Below are 24,804 nucleotides of genomic sequence, written 5' to 3'. Positions count from 1 at the left end.
TGTCTGGCTACCTACCTTTTAGATAGCTCAGAGGAGGTAAAATCAACCCCACCCTTGATTTTTTGTTTGTTTGTCTTTTTCAATAGTAACCAAAAGCTTAATCCTAGCAGTTATCTCAAATTGTAATAATGAACAATCAGGCATTGCACCACCACATGAGTAAAGATGTGTCCTTATTGTAAAAGAAGTATAATTAACCCAACCTTCTCCATCGCTCTCTCTTGTGCGACTGCTAGCTGTTTTTTTGGCAAATAACAGAGGTTTATATCTACATTAAGCAACCCTTGTTTGATAGATTTTAAATATTATTTGAGACCAGTATTCCTTAAGCAGCAAAACAGAAAGAGAACAAAGGCAAAGAACAGAAAGTGGGAGAACAAGAAACATAGATTTATACAAGGGCTAAGAAGAATCATCAGAAATTATTTCTTCATTTCCCTGGGAATCAGATGCTCTGAAGAACAAAGAAACAAATCTGACTGAAAGAAACTTTGTAAGACGAGACCCATCCTTTTCAAGTGATAAAGAATGCTGATCGATTCTTGAACACTAAGGATACGTCTCTCCTCAGTCTTGTGGATTCACGAAGCTCAAGGTGGAAAGGACCATTGGATTATCCAGCCTGATCTCTTCTTAGCACAGTTTAGAAATTTTCATGTAGTAGATCTACTAATGACCGGAGTAAGTTATGCTAAACATAACATATTGTACTACAAGCTTCCTGTGAAAAGCAAGAAAATGTATGCATTTCTTTCCAGAACTTATCACATCTTTTCCCATTTCTCAGCTATTTTTTGCTGCCCTTGCGTCTCCCTTTCTCTGTCCCAGTCTCCTCCCAAATACAGAACCTGCCTCTAATTCCTTTTTCTCCCTTGGTGCCAGTTTTGATAAATCTGTATTTCAAATCTGGTATGTCTGGTACCATTATCTAAGTGATCTCACACCTATGATGTGGTTACATAGGTGCTCTTGGTGTTCTAAGATTGTACCCCACAAAAGACGCCCTTTCCAAAATATTCCCCTTGAAGTTTGGCTGTTCCTCACATAACTCCCCCATAATCATGTGTGATCCAGCCACCTTTCACAGCATGACCTCTAGCCTTCATCAGCTTCTCACAAGGTTATTAATGTTCAGCAGTTTCTCATGGCATGCTCACCAGATAGCCACGTTCCCTCAGTCGGCTTAACCTCAGCCCAGGACCTACTGAACAGCCCAGTCGCTTGTCTGCAGCCTTAACACCAAGTTTACTGGCAGACATTTTATATTAACCTCTCCGTCACCAATACAATACTCAAAATCCACCACGGTTAGAGCCAAGAGGTATCCTTCTGAAATAAGCAGCTTGAACACTTATTAACGCTTCCTTTTTGGGATGTGTTCATTAGCCAGTTTCTAAATCAGTATTTTGTGCGTGTGCATATCTATGCCTTTTACAGACTTTCAGCAAAAAATGGTATCAGACAACACATAGAAGCCCAGGTACAATAGTTCTCATTATTTTAGTGATTGAATGTGTCCATCAATATGAAAAAAAGTTTATTTCCTAAGCCCAGTCACAACGCATGCATCAGATCTGTAAATGATGAAATGCCATGGGACAAGATACACTGATATAAATAATTATTGTTCTCTATTTCTCTTTATTAAAAACCAAAAAATTTACACATAAATCTCGAAGTAGTCAGTAGCGACAAACAAGTAGTATGTCATGGAACATAACACGTAGGAGGAGTGGGAATACTAGACATCTGGTGATTATTCTTGCTGCTGAAAATCTTAATAGTTTGTTAATTACCCACTGATTATTTTCACAACAACTTCTCATTTGCTGAGGTGACTCTGCCATCTAGAATGTTTGTTTGCTGCTTCTTGCGGACATCTGTAGGTTGTAGCAACACATCAGCAGTCAGGAACAGTACAGATACTCTCAGTAAATGGAGTACATGAAATACTCCATGCATTTTCCTCCGAATCAGCTCCACTGAATGCCTGTCTTTAGTTATGACCAATGAGCTACCATCTCTTTTTCTAAAGAGCGGCCCTTTGTATCAGAGACATTAAACCTCAAACACCAAGTTGAGAGGATGTGTTAGTGGCTGCCAAATTTTCAACTAGAAGAGGAAAGCCTTTCTCTTATAGTCATTTGCAGAAAACACCACAGTGTGGTACAAAGATTTTGTCAACATTTGAAAAATCCTTCATGACTCAGCCGTACCTTCGCTACATTTGGATTTGCAATACCATCATCCAAACTGACACAAAATCTTACCATATGATGTGGTATTTAAAATAATGAAACAGGATTCCCCTGATGATAACTTATAAAAGACTGACCTCTCTCTCTTCTTTCATTTGTCATCCAGTCTTGTCCTTGCTTTTTGTGATTCACTTGCCACATTTGTCACTCAAACTGGAATCACCTTTAGGTGGAAATTTCAATTGGTATACTTCTAAAATTCCCTATACATCTCTGATTTTATAATGAATAACAAGCATAAACACTGATAAGCAAATGGTTCTACCAACAATGCAAACATCGCAAATATTTTATATTTTACTGAAGAATACTAAATGGAGGGTCCTTTATTTTTTCTATGGATATTACAGCCTTTCTTTCTCTGACCCATTTCTCTCTTTGCAGCTTTTTTCAGAGGTCTACCCTGTCTTATTTCTTCCATTCATTTTGGTTTTGCCAGGATTCTACATGGTATCCCAGTTTCTCGTCACAGCTACAGAAATCAAATAACAACTCCTTAAAGCATTATTCACTCACTAGAACCCTCTTCTCCTTTGACCTCATCAAAACTGATAATAATGTATGACTATATCTCTCAAGTGAAGGCAGACATGGAGAAAATTGATGCAACTTGTGCTGCATCTTTAAATTTTCACAGGACTCATGTTCTGGTGGAACGTGAGAGCCCCAACACAGCAACAAAAATGTCAAAAACACCCAAAAAAAGTGTATATGCAAGGAGGAGTAAGGCAACATAGAAAAAAGATAAGCTTCATATCAGCTGAAAGTTAGAGTTGCTCTGTACTTATTAGAGAAAAACAGGCACCTCCTCCGTGGAATGATCCATTACAGTGTAAAAGAGGTGTTTGGACTGAATTTGTCTCTTGAAATGCCTCTTTTCCTTGACTGTAGAATGAGCTTGTATCACTAGATTAGATGAGATACTTGAATTCTAGATGAATAAAGATGAGTAAGATAAATTTCAATGGAAGACCAGTTTAGGTACCATATTGTTACTAGATCACGTTTGGTGTCTGTGGAAAACTAATGATTAGTAACCTATCAAATTAATAAAGCTTATATATACATGTCTAACTGCTTTTGTTGTGTTAAAAAGCCTCAATATTATAAGTATCAGAAGAACCCTACTGCTATAAAGAACACAGTAACTAGTACGTACGGCCAGAATGTAAACTGAGAGGCTGAACCGTTCTACTTAGTGTATTTGCATTACTATAATCCAATGCCAAGAAGAAAGGGACAGGTCAGAGGAAGAGCTGCTTTTAGCAGCCTTAGGCACACTGCAGATATGGGATCAGCTTATGAAGAATCCGTCTGAGAAAAAGGTAGAGGAAAGAAGTAATCTTAAGGAGCTGGTCGGGACACACAGTCCCGCTGTTCTCTTACAGATAAACGAAGCGTCACAAAATAACCAGTTATCGTTTAAAGAAGAAAATATTTTCAGATATATTTTAAGTAAGTTCGTATTATCTCAGTTTGTAACCGAGAACTGAGCCCAGGCAGCTCACACTTTCCCTTCCCTGCCCTGTGGGAATCGGGAATAACGACTGGAACCATGCCAGCGCTCCGCGGCTGCGGGGAACCAGACGCTGCTCCGGCCGCCGCAGCCCAGCGCTCCGGCGGGAGCTTCCCATCCCCACTCCGCCAAGACCGTCAGGGAGGAGAGGCCTCGGGAAAAACCCGCCACCACTGCCGAGGGAATCCCTTCCCGCCCGCCCCTCACTACAGCCGGCCGGCCCCTGACTCCTCCCTGCCCTCAGCTCCGGGCCGGACAGGATCCCCACCGCCCCCTCAGCGGCTGAGGCGGCCAACGGCCCCAGCGCGCGTCCGACGCGCCGCGCCTGCGCGCAAGCCACCTCCTCCTCCTCCCCCGCCCTCCTCGGGGCAGCGGGGCGCGGCGCGAGCATCCCCCACGAGATGCTGGAAGGGGGGCGGGAAAGAACCACAACTCCTCTCCAATAGGCAGGCAGGCTCCGCTGTTTTTCCCTCCTCGGGCCAATCAGAGCTCGGTTCCTCCCCCGCCCCGTCATCCACTCTGACCAATGGGGAGTGGGCTCTTTGGGCGTCGGTGATATTCAAACCCAGAGCGGCGCGAGCGGCCTTGCTCGGCCCGGAGCTCCATCCTGGCTCCATAGCGGCAGCAGGCAGTGAGGGTGAGTCCGGCCGGGACGGGGGCAGCGGGGTGCTGGCCTAGCGGTGAGGCTGTGGGGATCGCCTCCCGCCAGCCCCCTGGGGAACGGCAGTGCGGGGGGCGGGCGCGCGTCGTGGCTTCTCCGGCCCTGCGGGGCCCTCGGCGGAGGATGTGCCCCGCGGCTCGGCTGGGCTGGCGCCCCTGCGGGCGAGGGAACCTGCTGGCTGACTCTCCTCATCTCCCTCACCACCCTCTCTCCCCTCCGTTTCCTCTTCTGTGGATTTTTTTTTTTTTTTAACCTGAACTTTATGAGGGATTTCGAGAGTGGTGATGGTTTTTTCCCACGTTATTTAATTGTAGTATATTATAAAATGAAAAGAAAAAGAAGTTCTGAATAATACAGATGGATGCAGGCTTGGCAAAAAACGCATGAGGAAATAAAGTTGGTTGAGGATATCGTGCAAGTTATCGTGAATTAGGCTGAGGAGTAGCACTTTCTAGAAATACATATAAAGCGGGTCTGTGCTTGATATTAGTTTACACAAATTGTTTTGGAAACAGGAAGGTGCATGTGGGCAAGGAGAGGGGAAAGCAGAGAAAAATCTTGGAACGCGTACCCATTCAGCTCTGGCTAGTGCAGGTGAGAAAGCAATACCTATTTCTGAAATAATACCCTGAATTAAAACTACTCTCAGTTATGTCCCTTGTTACTGCTTGGCTATATCCTTAAGCCTTCAGAACTTAACCTTTAGAACTTAAAATTGTGTCTTAGAGGCTTTGTGTGCTGCTCTGTTCCCCGCTGCCTCTTGATAACTCTTACCTGCCTTAAAGCCTCCAGTTTGTTTATGTTGCAGTAGCTCACCTGCTTCTCTGCTGTCGAGCCTCTTTCTGATTAGGCCTGTTCTGTATCTTTGGGTCTTATACCTTTTTGTAGCTAATGCTAGAGTTTCATTTTTTTCTTTTTTTTTTTCATAGCTAATATTGCTGATTTCTTAAAATGATGATTTTTTTTTTTTTTGAATGTTGGGTGGTTTTGTTTCCCTTTAAGAAAATCCTAAATCAAGGCTTTAGGACTTGGAAACAAACCCAAACAAAGATTATGCACACATATAGGTTTTTTTTAAAGCCTGGGTAGAGGCTTCTAAACCACCACGTTTCTATGTATTTTTGGAAATAATGGCTGGATGAAGGAGAGACTTCTACTAGTGGCTGCACTAGGGGACAGGTTAGAAGTGAGTTATCAAGTCTGTCTAGTGCTAACTAATAATCTTGTAACCCAGTCTTGTAATCGGTATGAATGGAGCTGAAGTTGGAGAAGACTTGGAGCTCATCTGAATTCAGATTTTGGTGACTGCTTGTGGAAAAATTTAGCCTGACTCTTTCTAGTAACCATTTCTTCTAAACATCTGTCTGGAGTAAGCAAAAATCGCAGGATTTCTTTCATATTTCTACCATTGCAATTTGCTCTTTAGACTTTAACTTAAAAGCTTGTATCTTTGAACAAGGTCTAATGCTTTCCTGACTTCCCATGGGTTTTAAAGAAATTGAGCAGTTTGAAAACTAGTATCTGTTTCTTCAAAGCAGTAATAAAAACTAGCTTCTGTTTTAATATCTACAGAACACTAACTGGAGGAATGGCAGATAACGCTATGTGTTTCTGAAGATGGTCGTGTGATGTTATTGCGTGTTTCCATTCTTACTTGCCTTGAATCAAGGCAGCAAGATCCTGAGGGTAGTAACTTTTAAACACTTAAATGTCCATTTAATAGATGCTAACGTTCAGGAAGGGTCTTTGGTAGTACTGTGCTGTTTAGGCAATGCTGATATAAATGCACTTGGAGATAGTTCTTTCTGTATCTGACAGCATTTTCTATACTACCATCAAGCATGCGCATCTTTGCTTAAATGGTTAGCACTATTAAATAATGAACTGAATACATCAGCAGAATAATGCAAATGCTGTAGAAGACAAAGGCTACCATTAGTTTTCCCATCTTGTTTGTGTGTGATTGTTCTGCGTATGAAAGGAAGTAATCAGAAAACATATGCATGGGTAATGTTCCTGATTTTGAGGTGGCATTTTTGCCTCTTCTACATGGAGTAGAGGACTTAACTCAAAGTTCTTCAGCGTATGGTCTTTAGATGCTATTAGACACTAATCAGATCATAGGAACAGAGCTAAACAAAAGTTTAACAGTTGTAGTCACAATGATCTGGAGGTGTAAGGAAAATATAGGTAAAAGGATAACTTAAATATATTTTACTAGGTTGACCAACTAACTTGGAGAGCGCTTTCTTAAATTTTTTGCTGCCTTTCACACCTCTTTAAACAGATGCAGTATTTCAGTAGATTCCAGAATTAGGAAGAGTGTACCTTTTTGTTCAATAATTAAGAAGTATTTTCATACTTTCTCAAAGCTTGCATTTGAGGAAAAACTGCATCTGACTCCATTCAGAAATGGAACAAATAGTGTAACACAGCAAATCCAGTATTTCAAGACTGGATACTGTTATTTTTCTTTGATATCAATAAATGTTGTTGGGTGTATTACACATGAAATCCTATGGATAACCAGTATTGTCACTTCATCCATTTACAACACATACTGCTCTTTTAGTCTCTGTCCCTTGGCTGCTTATTTAGTGTGTCTGTATGAGGGGTTGAAGTTACTCTATTACACTTTTTTTTTTAAAGTTTGTTCTGTATTTTCCTGATCTCTGCATACATGTTCTCCCTATTCTTTCTTTCCCTGTTTTTAACTTCCTCTTGCATGGCTTTTCTAGATCTCAACTGTGCTGCTATGCAGCCATTGCAATTAAGAGCTCAGTTCCTATTGAGTAACTATATAACAGCATGTTCTATTTTAAGTCGTTGCTGTTTTGTCAGATTTTGAGTGTGCTTCACACAGAGAAATAAATGACTTTCTTTAAAAGCAATCATGCAGCAGATTAAGCTAAAATGAGACTCTGAATACTTGCTTTTGGTTGAACTTTGGCATGTGTAGAAAGATTAGTTGCAAATTATAACAATACACAGGTGGTTATGCCCTTAGTGTATTTTTATCTGTAAATGTCATAACAAGCTGACATATTTGGAAGTGCTAGCCCTTAGTCCAAAAGCAAACTTTGAGCTTTTTTGTACTGTTTTACTACTAACTAGGATTAGTTTTATTGATTTAATGAAAACTATATTTTTGGGATATCATGAAGATGAGGCAAGCTTACAGGGTATACTGATATTCATTTACTTTTCAATGTCTAACTGTTCCATTTTTGATACACAGGAACTTTTTCAGGATGGAAAGCTACATTTCTTGCCTTCGCTGGATTCTTGGAATCATCTGAGATAGTCTGACCCTCACCCACGTTATCTTTTTGATAAGGCATATCCTTTCTTCAGGAGGGATTTTTCTCCATGTAGTACACGTTGAACAGTTAACCAGCACACCAGAAATGTAAGTTTGACATGTATTGATGAGAGTTAAGAACAAATTTATGCAGAAAACTATTTTTTTGGTCTACTACATTTGGCAAGCTATTACTGTAAAAAGAGTAATGAACCTTTTACATTGGTGAAAAAATATAAATAATGTCTTTTAAAAAAAAAATCCATCTGGGAATTGTTAGTGATTACAGTTGTAATAAGAGATCGTGGTATTACCTAACCTGAGCTAAATATCTTTTGATCATCTTGGTGCTTCAAGTTTTGGAGAAGCTGACTTCATTCATACTTTGAAGGAATGGATACAGTTCAAGGACAGATCTTTAAGGATTTTCTCACCTATAAAGAGGAGATTTGGTGTACTGAGTTTCCATAGCCCCCTCTACTAGATTTATCAAAGGCAAAACTGCAACATGTACCAAAATCTTCCTTATGAAGAGATGCATGTGTGTTTTTCCCCGCATGAAGTAGATAAGTATCATCTTTAGAATAACATGTGAACAGTTTTTGCTACAGTAATCGCCTATGTAATTTTTAGCAACATAATCTCCAAAAGATGGGACAGTTTACACAATCAGTCTCAGAACAGCCTAAGATTTTTCCCTGTGCACTTTGGGGAGAAACAGATACTAACTGAAGTTCCAAACAAGCACTGAAATTAGAATTTATTCAGTGTACTTCTTTTTTTAAGAAGAGTGAAGGTAGGGTTTTTTATTTAGTCTCATCTCAGTGAAACAAAAATTGTTTTTCAGATAGCACTGATTTAGCATGTTGTCTTTACGTGTTTTTGTAGCTTTTCTTCTGTATAGGTTTTGTTTACAGCCCTGTTTGGGGGATATTTGCTTCTACTTTTCTTAGACTACTGAAAATATTTCATTTTGTAATTGAAATGTTGCTATTTTGCTTTTCTGCAAAGATACTATGAAGTCATGTTTTGAATATCTTGCCAGGCTCCAACAGTTGTTAAAGTGATGCTAAGATCTTTTGATAGTGGTAATGTACACGGTGCTTTTGCCTGACTAAAACTTGGAGTTTGCAAAAAAAAAAAAAGCCCCATATTTTGAACCTACTAAAACAACCTCTCTTTCTGTGAGGCTTTTTGTCCTGGAACTGTTAGAACTTTAGCCCCTGGCTTTTGTTGCAGTCTTTGGCTACTTGCTATATATTTGGCGTGTACCACTTATTAAAGCAGTAGGGGAATCTCCTGGAGGAAGGGGATCATCAGGATGGCATAGGCTCATGCTAAACAGAGGATATAGAAGTTTGTTTACTTTCGCTGTACAGATTTGGCTACATAAGGTAGGAAGTAACTACATCTCTGTAATAGATTGCCAGATGTGCACATACAGTAAGGAATGTGGAAACTTCTGTTAATGGTTTTTAGAATATTAATATATTACTGTGATGGGAAGGTGGCTGAAATGTGAAAGTGTCAAACGAGCAAAAAATACCATTTTTTCTCACAAGTGCTTGCCTGTGCTGCATCTGTCGAAATTGCTGAGTGTATTTGTGTGTTCTTTCACTAGCTCTGCTGGAAGAAACCTCCAAGGTTTCTGTGTGTCCTCAAAAGACATTTTACTATAGCAGTGGTTTTCAACATGTATTTATTGGTGGAGCTCTTAAATTGGACAATTATAATTTGAGTATAGTTTAATTTGCTGTATCTTGCTAGCCTGTGTTGATCTGGAAGTTTGACCCTTATAGTCAACAGATCAGCCTGGAGTATGACTGCGCTAGGATATATTAATTGAGACTTGAAGCTGAGGAGTGTAACACTTCTTAGATTTATTCAGACATGTTATCAACTGCAAACCTAGATTTAAATCACCAGCTTAATAAATGATTGCAAACACTTACATATAGCACTTAATAGCTAAGCTACTGTTATAAAAGACTTAAAAATCTTTTAACTTTTCCAAAATACCAAGTTCAGTGTTATTAACTTTTACCTTAACTTGGTGTGATTTTCAAATATTTCCCTGTCTTCACTGTTAACCATGAGAGCAGAGGTTTGGAGTGAGGTATTTATCTCTGACTTTGAATACTTCTAGCCAATTATGTTCATACTTCTCCAACACAATTTTAGTTGCAATGAAGCTTTATAACTTATTTTTCAGATTGAATGATAGTGAATGAATTTGCAAGGTGTTAGAGTAAAATGTGGGCATAAGGCATACAGGTTTGTATAGCATACCTCTAAGTAAAGAAAATTATGTGTCTCTCTTGTTAGCAAGCTGCCACCCACATCAGTGGTGCAATCACATTCTTTGAAATGGTTATGTGGCTTCTTCTTTGGAAATATGCACAAGAGTTTGCCCTTCCTGAACACAGAGAATATAGAAAGGTTAAACATACATAGCTTTGTCTTAATAATATTCCTAATACTTACTTTTGTTAGCCTTAAATTACTCCAGTTATGTGGAGATAATTCTTAGTAGGTGATGAAGTACACCGATTTGCTTTAGGGTTCTCCCAGCCTATACATAGGCTGTGAAACTGTGCAGATATGCCTTGGGTGTTTCATGTGTGAACTTTCCTCATCTTCTGATTAGTGTCTCCTAGCTAGTCCTCCCCTCCACCATCAGTTTTTAGTTTCAGTGTTGGATTATATTCCCTAATAAAGCAGACATTCCAGCCAGGAATTAATACAAAAGCTGAATATTATTCACTACAAGCAATGTAGTTTAGTAATTTGTTACATATACCTTACTGATTCACCTTTATTCACAGAATCTTCATGGTTGGAAAGGACCCTTAAGATCATTCAGTGGTTTGTGTAATGTCTTAGAATGAATCCTTTTGGATAGACATCTAGGCAGTAAAATTTTGCAACAGCAAAACTTAATGAGAACTAGAACTACTTCAAAACGTTTGATTTAGAATCTCGGTGGTATAAATAAGTGCACCACGTTTCAATGAAGAAATGCTGCTTTAGAGAAGGAAAATGTTAAAAATGAGGCATAACAGGAATAAACATATTTCTCAGAGCACGTCTCACTGTCCAACTAAGCATGTATTATGTTAAGTAAAAAATATCATGCCCATTACAGAGACAAGGTAATGCTAAAAGATGGGTTGTAAGTATCTGTCATGTCTTGAAACTTATGATTTCTACTGCAAGTTATACCTGTGATGGAAAAGATTAATAATGTTAAAACTTCAAGTTTATAGTAGTATATAGTTTTCTTTACATATGAAAAATCTTTACATTTAAGGGAGGTATATGTGTGGGGTGACACATCTAAGGTAGTCTAATCCGGCCTTACAGGTGTCATCGAATTAAAGTCTTTCCTTCCTCCCTTTTCTTTCTCTTGTCCATATGGTGACACAGTTGAGGGAGATAGAAGAACATCAAGCAAAAACATAAAAGCTCTCCCCTTTTTTAATGTAGTTTTCTGTTGGCATTTGTCCCTGAGCCAGGTCGCCATGAAAGTCTGACAAATGCTTGTTCCATTGCTGTTTATTCCAGAGAAGTGGTGGGAGTGTATGGCTAGGAGGAGGACTGCCTTTTAGCGATCCCAATCTATGGATTCAGGATGTGGTTTAATACAGTAGCTCCTAGCTATTCAGGCAGCATATCCCACCCTCATTTTATTCAAACACTGGATATACCTTATTGGAAGGGGCTACTGTGAAGCATGGACTAGTATTTGGCCAGATCAGTTAAATACCGATTCCTTTTGCTCATTCACGTTGGCTTCTGCTAAGAAGTTTACTTGTGTAACTACATTGACAAAGGCTTAATAGAGTATTTATGTTACATAATGTGGTGGAGTCTCAATTAATCTGCACAATACACGAGAGGCTTTCCCATGGTAATTCCAATTAAGGTGAACTACAACAGGGTTCTTCAGGAACATCACTGTTTTTTAACCTTGTGTCTGCAGATGGAGGAAGAGGACCACAGTGAAAGAGGATTGCCACAAATTGCTTCAATCATGAATAGAGTTAGAGACTTGAAAAACAAATACAGAAATGAAGACAATATTACAGATGAGCTTAACTGTACTAAAATCTCAGCTGATACAACAGGTATGTGTTTTTGTTACACTGTGGCCACTTATGCAACAGATCTTAACCTAGATTGAGTGAAAGAAACATTAACTCAAAGGATTTAAGGTTTTGCATTTCTTCAGTATTAATGACCACAAAATACATTTCATCTCTCCTTGTTTCTTTAACTGTGCTCTAATCTTGTTTAAAAAAAATAATAAATAGCTAATCGTCTTGCATGCAAGCTTATAAAAAGTGTTTTCTTCTGTTCATGTTTACTGCAGTTTTAATCAATCTCCTTTGTTGTTTTTCTGTCAGATAACTCTGGAACTGTTAATCAAATAATGATGACAACAAATAATCCAGAAGATTGGCTGTGTTTTTTGCTCAGGCTAGAGAAAAAGGGTATTCCTCAGATGGATGCTAACCTACTGAATAGACTCATTGGTCGTTACAGTCAAGCGGTGACTGCGTTACCTGCAGAAAAGCATAGTCAAGATGAGAGCTATGCTCGCATTCTTGTGAGATTTGCTGAGTTGAAAGCGTAAGTATAAATTTTCAATATAAGAACTCTGCATTTGAATGATGATAAAAATAGCTTCTTTACATCAGTGGTTTCCGCAACAAATAATCATTTTGAGTGTGGATGTTTTCATATTGACTCCTTGAATCTCTGAGTAGCTTTGGCTAGTCAGCTTATCTGTTGTCTCCACAGTACTTGCATTTTTTTGTAGGTGCTAATAAACATAGTTCTTCAGAGCTATTTGATTTAGAGATGTTAACGCACTTTTTTCTGTGTTCTATGTACATGGGGAAATAGCATAAGACCTCTTTTAGCTTTATACTTCAGCTCAAAAGAAGCTGCATGGGTGAAATCTGGTATAACTTTGGGTAACTATAATCTGTGTATTAAACTGTGTACGTTTTAAGTTAGGTTTAATTTCCCTGTGGACTTCTATAACTGACATGGCTGTGAGGCTGACAATTTGCTATTATCTAATCCATCTAGTCAAACCATAGTGGTCTATCCTTGTCTAGTCTACTTTCTCCCTTACTAGGAAAGACTAGTCCCAGCTACATTAAATTACTGCCTTAGGGTAGGAAGAATGTCTTGGAACATCATTCTGTAATTTCATACTTATGAAATTAGGTTTGATTGTGGTCATTTGTCCTAGCTTGAGGGAGAGCATCAGTTTGTTTCAGTGGCCAGTCTAGCCCAAACCACAGCATCACTTATTGCTTTGTTCAGTCCAAACTTCAACAATGTGGTGCTTCAGACATAATTTGGGACAGGGTTATTTGATTTTTTTTTTGTAAGGAGTTCTTTTGCCACTTGAAGTATCATTACAGCAAATATTTTGAAGAGCTATGGTTTTAACATTGCAACAATCTTTAACAATTGGAGTTGCGCAGGTTGTCGTCCAGTGAATATAGCTAGTCTTTTTCTGTTTCTTGTATGTCCTCCTATTTGGCTTTTTGGCAGGTGGCTTGATCTTGCAGTATGTTATCACCTGCTTCTTTGTCTGTACTGTCATTTGCATGGATCTTGCTGCATCACTGCTTATTAAAAGCATACAATGGAAGTAATCTGTTGAATCTACTGTTGAGAAACAAACAGGAGTGAATAATGACCTGCTGTGAATACTTAGTATCTTGAAGAGGTAAGGTCTTTTTGTGTAAGCAGAGTAAAGCACATCTTCCATCAAGACCTCCTGTCTTTAAAGATACTGAGAGGTAGTGTTCGTGTTCAAAGGTTAGTTGCTTGTCCTCAAAACAGAAATTGTGTAATGTAGGCTTCCAGCTTGTACTTTCTGGAATTTCTTTTCCAGAATGGTGATAAGATGTTATTATTAAGTCATATCTGTTATCTCATTACATACAGTAGGAGTTTAAGTTCAGAAAGATTATTTCTCACCTCCCTAAGAATTTTAAAACTCTTGGACCTGTTTCCACTTGATCTTTAAAACATGGTTTTAAAGGTGGGTATTTTTAAAATGGATACTAGAACTATGTTTTTTATTCTGTGTTATATTGCAGAAAGTAAAACTGAAGGCACTGTCAGTAGCCTGTTAATATTAGAACACATGAATACTATTAACAGTTGTAGTTGTGGTGTCCCACTGAGATGTTTTTAGTTACTTTACTGCCACAGCCTTTAGGGGAACCTTCTTGAGAGAGTAGTCTTTTCTTGTTTCACTATTAAAATGCACTCTCTATAGCTATCCTAAAATACCTTCTCTTTTGGTAGACAGCATTGCTGTAGAATCTACCTAGCTCACTGGATAGTTCAGATCTGCTCTTTTTAATTGGCAAATACCATCAGTCATGTTTCCTGAGTTGCTAATGAAAATTGTTTTAAAAAACTATGAACAACCCACTCCCAAGCCCCTCTTAAAAAATGTACCCACCAAAATCTGACATTGCAAAGTTCCATTGAGATTGATGCTTTCACTATCTCCCTAAATGATGGTCCCCCATTTGAAAACTACTTTCAGAGATTAGCCAGTTCTTAATCATTTATTATAAGCCTCAGAGTGGCATATGCCAATTATTTATGTGAAACTACCCTTATGAACTAATCACTCCAGAACATGAAATGACTTTTGACTGATCAGATCTAAAAATCAACGATGTTACCTGTCTGTAGTTTTTGGAGATTAACGTTAAGGTAATCAGTCAGTGGTTATTTGAATCTTTTGTGTTTGGTATGTTTACTCATTGCTCTTAATTTTCTTGGTGTTTGAGATTTCTCTGGTGTTTTATACTTATCTTCTCTGTTCCTGGCTTGTCTAGTACTATCTATTTTGTCTCTGCTCAGTTTTAACTTCTGTTAAAGAAAATCCTCTGACCTCATGACTTCCTAGAATGCTTCTGATTTAGGTTTTTTAGTTATTGCAAGTAAAGTAACACTTTGATACATAGGTACTCTGATGATAGTGCCTTTAGTGGGAGAAGATAGGCGCTCTTCAGTAGACTACTGTTTGCTGTTCTCCCAAATGTTCCACCTAACAGGAAAAGCAAGTTAGAGCATCACAACCTTCAGAAGTGGTGACAACAGTTTGAGATTTTCAATGTTTATTGGCCGTCAACACTTTTCTTCTGGTCAAAGCTGGATTATTCCATTTTTGGTACTGGACCTGTATTGTGATGGTATCTCCTCTAGCTGCAGTCTATGCCAAAGCCTTTTGACCTATTGTGATACTGAGGTGGTTTGAAAACCCCTTGAATGTACTCTGAAACAGGCAAAGGTGCACAGTCAGCCGCATCTGTGATTGATTATCTGTATCACACACTAACTGTGCCAAGGCTGCTTTCATGTAATGCTTCTGGATGTAGCACAGTGCCACCAAGTGTATGGCACCTGATGCCTGTTGCTAACGTTAGGGCTTGTTCTGCATATCTGCATATGCTGCTTTCTATAGGGACTTAAATTTTAACGTGCTTTTTGAAAGTGAATGTAATTTGTTACAGCTTAACTTCTGTTACTCTGACTTTGCCTGCAGATGGTCTCTGCCTGTCCTATTGCTTTGAATGATCAGAGCTGAGTTTATTAAACTTACTGGAGTCCAGTAACATGCCTAAACCATGGTAGAGACTTTTCTCATCTTTAATTCCACAAAATTTTACTGGAAATATGTTCTCTAGCTTTCAGTTTTGTATTTTTCTGTACTTATTTTTTGAGACATTGTAATAAATTTTTCACTATCTCCACTTCTAAGTACTACCTTTGCTTACCTGTTGAACCATGGTGGAATTTTGGAAGAAATGTCTTTATTTCTTGATTGTAGATTTTGCTACTGAGTGTTAAAAGAACTCTTTTTTTAATATTAACAAGGGAGAAGGAGTCCATTGAAACCTAATATTAATTTATTATTTTATAGTGTATAGATTCATGCCACTCCTATTTCAATGAGTATTTACTTAAGCTGTAGATCCTCTAGAATATTTAAATGCTGGTGTACTGTGTGCAAGCATCTCAGTTGTCCTACTTATCCATCTATGGCTGAATGCAAAACTGGGAATAAAACTTAATAACAGTAAAAAAAAAAAAAACAAAACAGCACCCAGAGCATTAAATGTGAAGGATCTTGTCTGGATTTAGTGGTACCATCTCTATATTTTTTTGAAGTATACCATGTTTGCTATTGCTGCTTCCAGTGTGTCTGCAGAAAACAGACTTAAATCTACCTTGTGATACCAAGAATAATTGATAAGACTGTGTTGCCTAGGAGTAAGGGGGGAAAACAGAATGAATTCCCTCCATCTTGTAAGGAGTCGATGTTCCCATAGAACCCTTGACAGAGGTAGCTATTGGGTGAATGATCTTGTTGTGTCCTAGTTTTCTATAGGTATGGGATTATAGACATACCAACAGGAACAACTTCCTTCAGACCTACATCTCTGCTAAGGGAATTTAGCAATTTGAGTGAAGTTGCAGAAGCTTTTCAATGTAAAAAAGCTCATAATCTCTAGCAAAATTTTGGTGTTCAGTACTGCTTTAATGTAGTGGATTGGAAACTTTGTGACTGTATTGCTGCAGGATATAACTAATAGTGCATACAATATTTCTTCTGACTTGATTAATGTGATACATTTTTCCACACTTGGCGTTTCTAAAGCAATCTCTTCCTTGTCCCCCTGCCTTGCAACCTTCTTAGTATAGGAGCAGATGTATCTAGAAGAAAAAAGATTTTGCTCTGGGTAGTGTTAGCCTGTATAGGTTAGTGAGTGTTCTGAGGGGAAAATATCTATTTTTTGAGGAGTGATATAAATGGTGGCAAAGAATAAGACCTTAATCTTTCTCTTCAGGTTTGAGCATATTCTGTTTTTTGGAAAGGGTCAGCTTCATATCGTTGAATTATTAACTTTTTAAAACTCTTTGCTTATTTGTACTTCACTAATGCTTCTAAGGAAGAGGAAAAACTTCAGCTATAGATGGATTGCTTTTCCAGGATTATCTAGAACTGTCACCCTGCGCATGGAACTTCATCATTTTTACTCAGGCTCTTTACCTTGTGTAACTATTGATATGCTATCTTTACAGTCTTCAAGATCCAGAGGAGGCACGGGACCAGTTTCATTTGGCCAGGCTGAACTGCAAGAAATTTGCTTTTGTGCATGTGGCTTTTGCACAGTTTGAGCTGTCGCAAGGTATGTAGAAAAACTTCTTTGGTCTTGCTGTTCTATGTTGTTTTAAACTTCTCTGTTACATAATTTGCAAGGAAACATAGGTATTAAATCAGAACAAGAAAAATCTGGATTTTCGTCTTTTTTGATTGAAATTTAATGAGAACCTGTGTTCAATTTTAAATTAAAATATGTGCACAGTTCTTAATAGGTTTTTTCCTTTTTAGAAATACCTTTAAAACAAGATGAAAATTAGCACTGATTTCTGATTTTTTTTTTTTTAAGCTTAGATCTTACAGTGGGAGGTATGAGTAAGGCTTTTGCCGTATTGAAAAATGATACTCAAACTTGTTTGATAATTTCCCTTTAGATATTTTAAACTTGCTTGTGGAAGAAATTCTGGCTCCTTCCAAAGACCAACTGTAGATTCTTTGTGGGTTTTTTGTTAAATGAAAATATGCTGTAAATGTGCAATTTGGTTCAACGAAATTTCCCCTCTGCTACTCAAGATCCTAAGTAGCTAGTAATTATATTTTAATTGACCTCTGTTTCCTTTTCCATTATTGAACATTCATGTTGGGACTAAAGAGATGGTTGATACCTGCTTTTGCTTCATAAATGCTGTGGACTGACTTATTTAACAGTATGATAAATGTCAGGTTCTAATCAGTTGGGGGGGGTGGTTTGTCAGTATTCAAAACAGAATGGTAATCCTTGTCATATGGTGCCATACAGCAGTGTTTTAGGCAAGCCATTCTGATGTGAGAGTGGTAATGTCTTTCAAAAACTCTGGCTCCCTTCTTTGAGGGATGCCTGAACTCTCCGTCCTTGGTAGGGATAGCTGCGCTGACAGCTTACTTTGTAAATTAATTTATCCTGTTCCTTGATGCACTGGATCTGGCTTGGCTGGGGTTAATTTTCTTAACAGTGCATATGAGGCTGTGTTTTAGGTCTGTGACTGCAACAGTGTTGACAATGCACCGGTGTTTTAGCTGTTGCTGAACACCGCTTGCATAGTGTCAAGGATTTCTGTTTCGTGCTTGGCCCCTCCTCTGCCCAAAGTGAGTAGGCTGGGAGGGGACACAGCTGGGACAGCTGACCAGAACTGACCAAAGGGGTATTTCATGCCATATAGTATCATGCTTGGCAGTGAAAGGTTGGGGATAGTCTTTTCACAGTAATAGTTGCTCAGAGACTGGTCATCAGTCTTCTGGTAGGAGGTGATGAATGATTGCCTTTGTATCGCTTGGGTTTTTTTTCCTTTTTGTATTAAACTTGTTATCTTTGAGTTTTTTCTTGCTTTTGCTCTTCCAGTTTTGCTCTTCCAATTCTCCTTCCAGATTATTCTAGACTATATAAATTATGGTCTAATATATCTGGAAAAATATGTGCTCAATGTGGTCCAATGTTTTGGACCACAAAGTTCACCTTTTTACCTTGCCTTATGTCACTCCTTTCCTGTTGTGTGTAGGGAAGGTGGCCCTGGTGCTTGGTAGCAGGGTTGTGCTGCCTACCCACAGGCTTGTATTTTTGGGTGTCTTTTTTCAGTCTTCTTTCTATGGGTGGCTTGAACAGGGATCTATGTCATCCTGTTTGTCTCCTCCCTTTAACAGCTTGCTCCATCTAGAAGGAAAAGCACATTGCATTAAAACTGCTTTCTTCTTTGAAAGAAGAAGACTTGGTGGATATATTTTGAGTTTTTTGTGATTTGTTTTTCTTCATGGCTTTTGTTAGTATAATGCAAGTTGTTGTATACTGCCTAGGATGAGAAATTCTCTCCAAAATTAACTACAATAAATCAAGGAGATTAAACTTTATTCTATATTCTGGATTCTGAATACATCTTACTAGATGTTCCTCTTCATGCTTACTTCTGTTTTTTATAGACAAAACCACTGCTTGTGGAAAATATACTCTGTCCAGTGCTTTCTTGTTTTTACTGTTTTATTAGGAGGCAGTTTCTGTGTTCAAAATGTGTTCCATGAAGCAGAGCCATTTTATTAAAATCAATAAGTAAATACTCATTTGTCTCCTCAGATTTTCCAGGGTTTTTTTTAACTAATAACTTTATCTGTAATGGAGCAGGAAAGGCTGTGGAAATTCCCCTCAGAAATACATGCCAAATCAAATGATTGAGGAATGATACTGAATAAGACTCCTACACAGGATGGGGAGGACAGGACTAAATACTGCATATCTGTGACTTGAAATTCCACAGTTTTTCTATTTCAGATAAGTCAGTTGTCTGACTGGTCTTGTTCTAACATAAACTTGTGTTGAATATATAAACAGTAGTAAAAAGTAGCTAGTAATTTGTCTAGTGAGCACTTGTATGCTTATTAAAAAATATAATAAAACAGTAATACTGCAAGAATAAATATATTGTCAAATAAGTGTAATAAAACCTATTGTGTAATTTAAGTAAAATGTAGAAATGCTACTGGTGGTTACCAATGACTAGATTCATCCTGTCACAATTGCTTGTGAATTTAATTACCCCATGCCTATGGGATGTGTTCATGCAATAGTTTTTTCTTAATTTGACAGTGAATAGTCAACTTGAAATGAAGTACTAATCCCAAACGAATAAGCCATTTATGATTGTCTTTATTTTATCTCCAATGTGCTCTCTGATTTGTATCTGTTATCCTTCAGCTGGTTTATTTGACATTTGGTAATGCGTATGGAGCTCTAGTGTCCCTGGTGAATGCTTCAGAGAGGATTAACGTGTGAATTGTATGTACCTTGAGTGCTGTTCCTTTTTCACTGAGTGTGCCCAGCTTAGGTCAGAGGGAAAAGAGGATGGTGGTGCTTTGTTACCTCCTCATCCCGATCATTTCAGCAGTGCTTTGGCACACCTTCCAATTGCTTCTGGATTAATCTGTCTTTCCCATTGCATTAAGAAGAAAAAGTTAATTATACATGCACTTCCCTGACTTGAGCAAAACTGTGAGCTAAAGGTCAAGTGAAAATTCTGAAATTATGGTTGGCAAATTGATACCGATTTCCTTATAAATTGAATATTCATGACCTGGAAATAGTGACACAATAAAGACAAATAAATAAAACATTCTGTTTTGTTTTTATTTAAATGCTGAATACAACTTCATTTAAATATGTCAGATGAGGAGCTGTCTCTTTCTTTTGGTGTGCCTTGGGTGGTGTGCTTGAAGCAAGATTTGCTGTGAATTGCTCAGAACTCATGACCATAAGTAAAAGTCTACTTTTGGCTATATAGAATGTTATGCCTGGGTGGATCATTCAGGTTTTTTGTATGTGATGAAGTGGACTGATTGAAACTCACAGGTACTTCTGGCTTTACTTTTGTGCCTTAGTTCCTCATCTGTTAAGTGGGATGGAGCAGCTCATTTTTCACAGAAGTGTTTTAGCGTCATATTATTTCTTATTCAATGAGAGGCACATAATACTAGGAGCAATTACTTTCACTTTGAATAGCAGGTCTTATGGAAGCAACGTGTGGTTACTAAATATAGCCAAAGGTAGAATGCTGGTTAAGGATTCTTAAAAAGAAATACCAAGCCTATCCACTTACTCAGGATTTGGGAGAAAAATAGTATTTAATTGTATGGTTAAACAAGGCACAACAAATATGCACAAAAGACACTTAAATTAAATCATAGCTAATCTTATTTTGTTGTTTCCTTGCTTCAGTGTATAACATCACCCATTCTTAAAATAGGTTAATTAAACATCAGTTCCTCACACATACAACCCACTTCCCCCCTGCCCCAGCCTGGACTGGAGGTGACATTGACAGCTAACTTCAGTTTGAGTTTCCAGTGCTAGAGATATCACAGAGCTCTGAAATATACTATTATATAATATAAGAAATAATTATATATGTATGTGGCACTTACAAAACCAAAGTGGTTTACACTTTGCTGCTTTGGAACTGAGGAAGAAGGGCATTTGGGACTTCAAGGGCATTAACAGCTGTAACAAAACATTGCATTATTTTGCCCTGATGTTCTCTAAACAAAGGAAAATATTTTGGTTGCAGTACACTTCTTTCCTTAGTTGACTCTTACGTTTTTTACTAGCATGTATGTGTACATGCTTATATATGTAAACTGATTACTTTAAATGATTTTGTTAAAACACACCTTCTTCCCTTCCAGTTCTGTTCAATCTCTGTTTACGGCATTTAGTAACATGTAAGACTGTAATAAAAGAATACTGTTCCTTTTCACTCCTCTTAACTGTAGTGCTTTCTAGAGTAGTGATGTTTGGTTTGACAGCTGCTTTTAACTTTGATTTCTATTAAGTGTATTAAAGATGTCTTGTAATGCATACATAAAGGTTGTATCTGGTCAGATCTAAATAGAAGTCCATAAAGCTCTTATTTCCTTGCTGATACTACAGAAAACTGAATTTTGGAATTTGTGTTGTATTTCTTTACAGTTCCTATAACACTAAACAAATGCTGAGAATGCAGTTTGTGACTTCATAAAGTGTATTTTGTGACCTAGTGTTCAACTTCATGTGAAAAATTGACTTGCTTGATTCACTTGTAACTAGTTCCAGGCAGTATCCTGAAAGTGGATATTTGAGGAAGGAAGTGCCTAATGAACAATGGCTTCACAGAATGATGCAAAGTGAATATAAGCAGCATAAGTGTAATCATGTCTTGAAAAAAACCATGTTGCCCCAGCATAACTTTTTATTTCCTTGATTTCTACTTCTGTGTCCCTTACTACTTAGGAAATATGAAGAAGTGTAAGCAGCTCCTTCAGAAAGCTGTGGAGTGCTCTGCTGTTCCACTAGAAATGTTGGAAACTGCTCTACAGAACTTTCATTCACAAAAGAAGCAGTTGCTTTCAGATGAGGAGAAGGAGAACTTTGCAGGTAACTACAATTTCTTAAATTGTTGATAAGAATTTTTGCATGTTGTAACGCTCGACTGAAAAAATAATAATAAAAAAATCTTTCTAGGTATACAAACTCAAAATCTGTTATTGTCTAATAAACAGTTATATTTATCTATATTCTCCATCTTATTCCCTCAATACTTGGTTCCGTCTTTGATGCAATGACTTTAGTTTGCGGGAGCCATAGGATGGTAGACTTTAATTCTGACTCATTAGGTATTTTTACTTTGTAATTGAGACTCCCAGCTGAAAGTGTGAAGTAAGAGCTACTGGTGGTAAAGAAGAATTAGAACCGAAACATACAGAGTAAGCTCTACAGATAGATACACCTCCAAAGTAAGCTATCTGCTTGTGACACTTAGGTGCCAGAACTTTACCAGCATCTTTCAGTGAAGTCAAATCTAAGAAAGAGGATCCCTTTAAAGTTTATATTTATTTTACAAATGGACAAACCCCACGCATTTATCAGTACAAAATTCAAGTGCTTGCCTATATAGTGAAATATAACTGATACTGGTTGCTGGCTGTAATTTCAATAAGAGAACAGTTACCTGGAAGTTTTCAAGAGATATAAAGTTGTTTGGAGTGGAAAACATGGTTTGACTCAAATATTGAAGCGCATGTAACTAACTCTTGCAAGAGTGGTATCTAAAGCTTCCATGTTTTTGCTTTGTGTAAGGACAGAATTAGTGCAAAATAGACCTGACTTCATTTCCTTACGAATATTTCTTCAGGAACACTATTTGAGATTTGGCTGGCTCCCATTGAATCAACCTGGGTGTGAAACAGTAGTTGGGCAAGGAGCAAAAATGTCTGGTGACACTTGCAATAATAATCAGTTATTGTATTAATTTTTTTAGTAAAACTTATTTTTGGCCCTATTCTGTTTACCATTAATTGCATATAGACATCATTAGTGCCATAACTGATGTATGTGCCACAGAAGTTCATGGATTGTACAACTTCTGTCTGATATTACTGGCTCTACTTGCTGCAAAGCTAAGGGAATACCTATGAAAGAATACGTGTCAAAAGCCTGTTTGCCAGTTGGGAAGCAGTGAACTTTGGAGGAAGATTTTTTTATTTAAATGAACTTGTAACATTAAGTATTTGAAAATTGGCAAGTTTTGCTTCATCTATTTAAAGATAAATTTTAAAAGGCAAATAACATTAGACGTGAAACATCTCAAACTCAGGGATGTACGTGGCCTAAATGATTGAACTTGGCTTTAAGTGAATTTGTATGGTGTTTCTGGAGCAATACAGAAACGACTTTATCTGTTCTATTTTATAGGCATTTAAGTCCTGTCTGTTTCATATTTCCATTTTAAAAGACTTTGAAATACTTATATTTGAAAACAGGAATACTGTCTATGTAAATGCATTTCTTCACTACTTCAAAAAATTGTTCAGAAAGCAAGTCTAGAAGCCTTTGGTTTAATTCCTTTTTCCCCTCTTTCATTAATGCACAGCAATCTAAAGTATTTGACATGCCAGGTGCAATCAAGAGTTTAATTGGGGGAAAAATATAATTTAGTACTCAAAAACTGTAAGGCATGAGTAGTATGAGAGGCAGATAGGCTGTCTCAGACTGTGAAGAAATAAAGTATGGTAGATCACTAGCTGAATGTGAGACTCCAGCAGTAAGACTGGGCAATAAGTATTTAAATGATGGAAAAAAGAAACGTGTGGGATGTGTGTGAGGCTTATAATGATGGTACTGGATTGGTAAACTGCTAATTTGAAATTATATTCAGTGTTATATTAAACAAAAACTTCGAACTACATTATACGTCGAGCCACTTCTCTGTTTAAGGCATTGAACTGAGTAGTTTGGTCTATTCACGTAAGTCATTTATTAAAAAAACATAGACTAGAAATAGGTAATATTGTGGTGTTCTTCATCTGACAGAAGCCTGTCTTCTGCTGGCTGAAGGGAGCATGGGAGGATTCAAAATAAAAATCAAATTAATTTTAATGAACTGATCCAGAATTTTAAAATGCTCAGAAAAATTGGAATATAAAAAAAGTCCTTTAACTGTGATTCATGGGAGGCTGTGGCTAGCCATGAGTTCTTCTGTTTATTGGTTAATGGAATAATCTCCTGTATTGATGGGAAAACAATGCCTATAGGATGTAGAAGATCATGTTATAATATCTTAGTTGTCTTTGGCTTTTTTAAAATGCTTGTTGTGGTGTCTGTCTCTAAAAAAAAAAAAATCTTACATAATGGAAGAGACCTGTCTATCTAAATAATCAGGTAATAATTTCATTTTTTAAAAGGGTTTGTCAGGAAAATAACTGAAGTTAACAGTTTAGTGTATATCTGAAGGCTCTTAAAAGAGCTTGTACTCCTTAATGTTCCCTAAATGAAGAATTAAACTACCGTTTTTATATAACAACTCGTGAACACATGTTCATGGACAGTTACTAACGTGTCAATGTGTCTGCATTATTGTATCCTGACTTCTTGTTTATCTGAGAAATAACCTTCTCTTATTCACCGCCAGGCAAAAAAGGTTTGGTTGATGACCATATTGTTCTGAGCTGCTTATTTCCAGCTTTTGAAGTTCTAGAACAACTCTTCAAGTCACTTGATTTCTGGTTTTGCTTACTGTAAAGCACATCTGAAATATATGCTTTATTTTCACAAGGTGCAATAATACCATGACTAGGAGTTGAATTGACGTTTCATTTTAAGATTAATGTGTAACTTCATATAACTTTTGCCAGGTCTTCAGTGACAGAGCAAGATTCTGTATGGGACTGAGATGGGGCAAGGGAATGAGCTGTTTGCTGTTGCCTGCCTTGATCTTCTCTGACCTGGCAGTAGAGCACAGCTTACAAGAGCATACTCAAAATTTTCACTCTGTGAAATGAACTGGTTTAATTTCACCCAACTAATTGCTTAGACTAATTCAGCTGAGTTTCTAATTCAGCTGAATTTAACTGATATGAATTAGG

At 37.6% G+C, this 24,804-nt stretch overlaps 1 protein-coding gene across 1 annotated transcript in view; it reads left to right on the top strand.

Annotated features, from left to right (window-relative positions):
* The first annotated feature begins 4,339 nt into the window (after positions 1-4,339).
* Positions 4,340-24,804, top strand: part of TTK (TTK protein kinase) — a 38,822-nt gene continuing 18,357 nt past the window's right edge. Inside the window, exons 1-7 of the mRNA XM_063331119.1 lie at positions 4,340-4,411; positions 4,951-5,029; positions 7,674-7,844; positions 11,719-11,863; positions 12,143-12,368; positions 16,869-16,975; positions 21,674-21,817. Coding sequence (XP_063187189.1) covers positions 11,719-11,863; positions 12,143-12,368; positions 16,869-16,975; positions 21,674-21,817 — 622 coding nt within the window. The 5' untranslated portion in view covers positions 4,340-4,411; positions 4,951-5,029; positions 7,674-7,844. The remainder of the gene's footprint in view (positions 4,412-4,950; positions 5,030-7,673; positions 7,845-11,718; positions 11,864-12,142; positions 12,369-16,868; positions 16,976-21,673; positions 21,818-24,804) is intronic.

The sequence above is a fragment of the Chroicocephalus ridibundus genome, chromosome 3 (assembly GCF_963924245.1).
Source record: "Chroicocephalus ridibundus chromosome 3, bChrRid1.1, whole genome shotgun sequence".
Classification (NCBI taxonomy): domain Eukaryota; kingdom Metazoa; phylum Chordata; class Aves; order Charadriiformes; family Laridae; genus Chroicocephalus; species Chroicocephalus ridibundus.
This window is presented reverse-complemented; position numbering and strand designations above follow the sequence as displayed.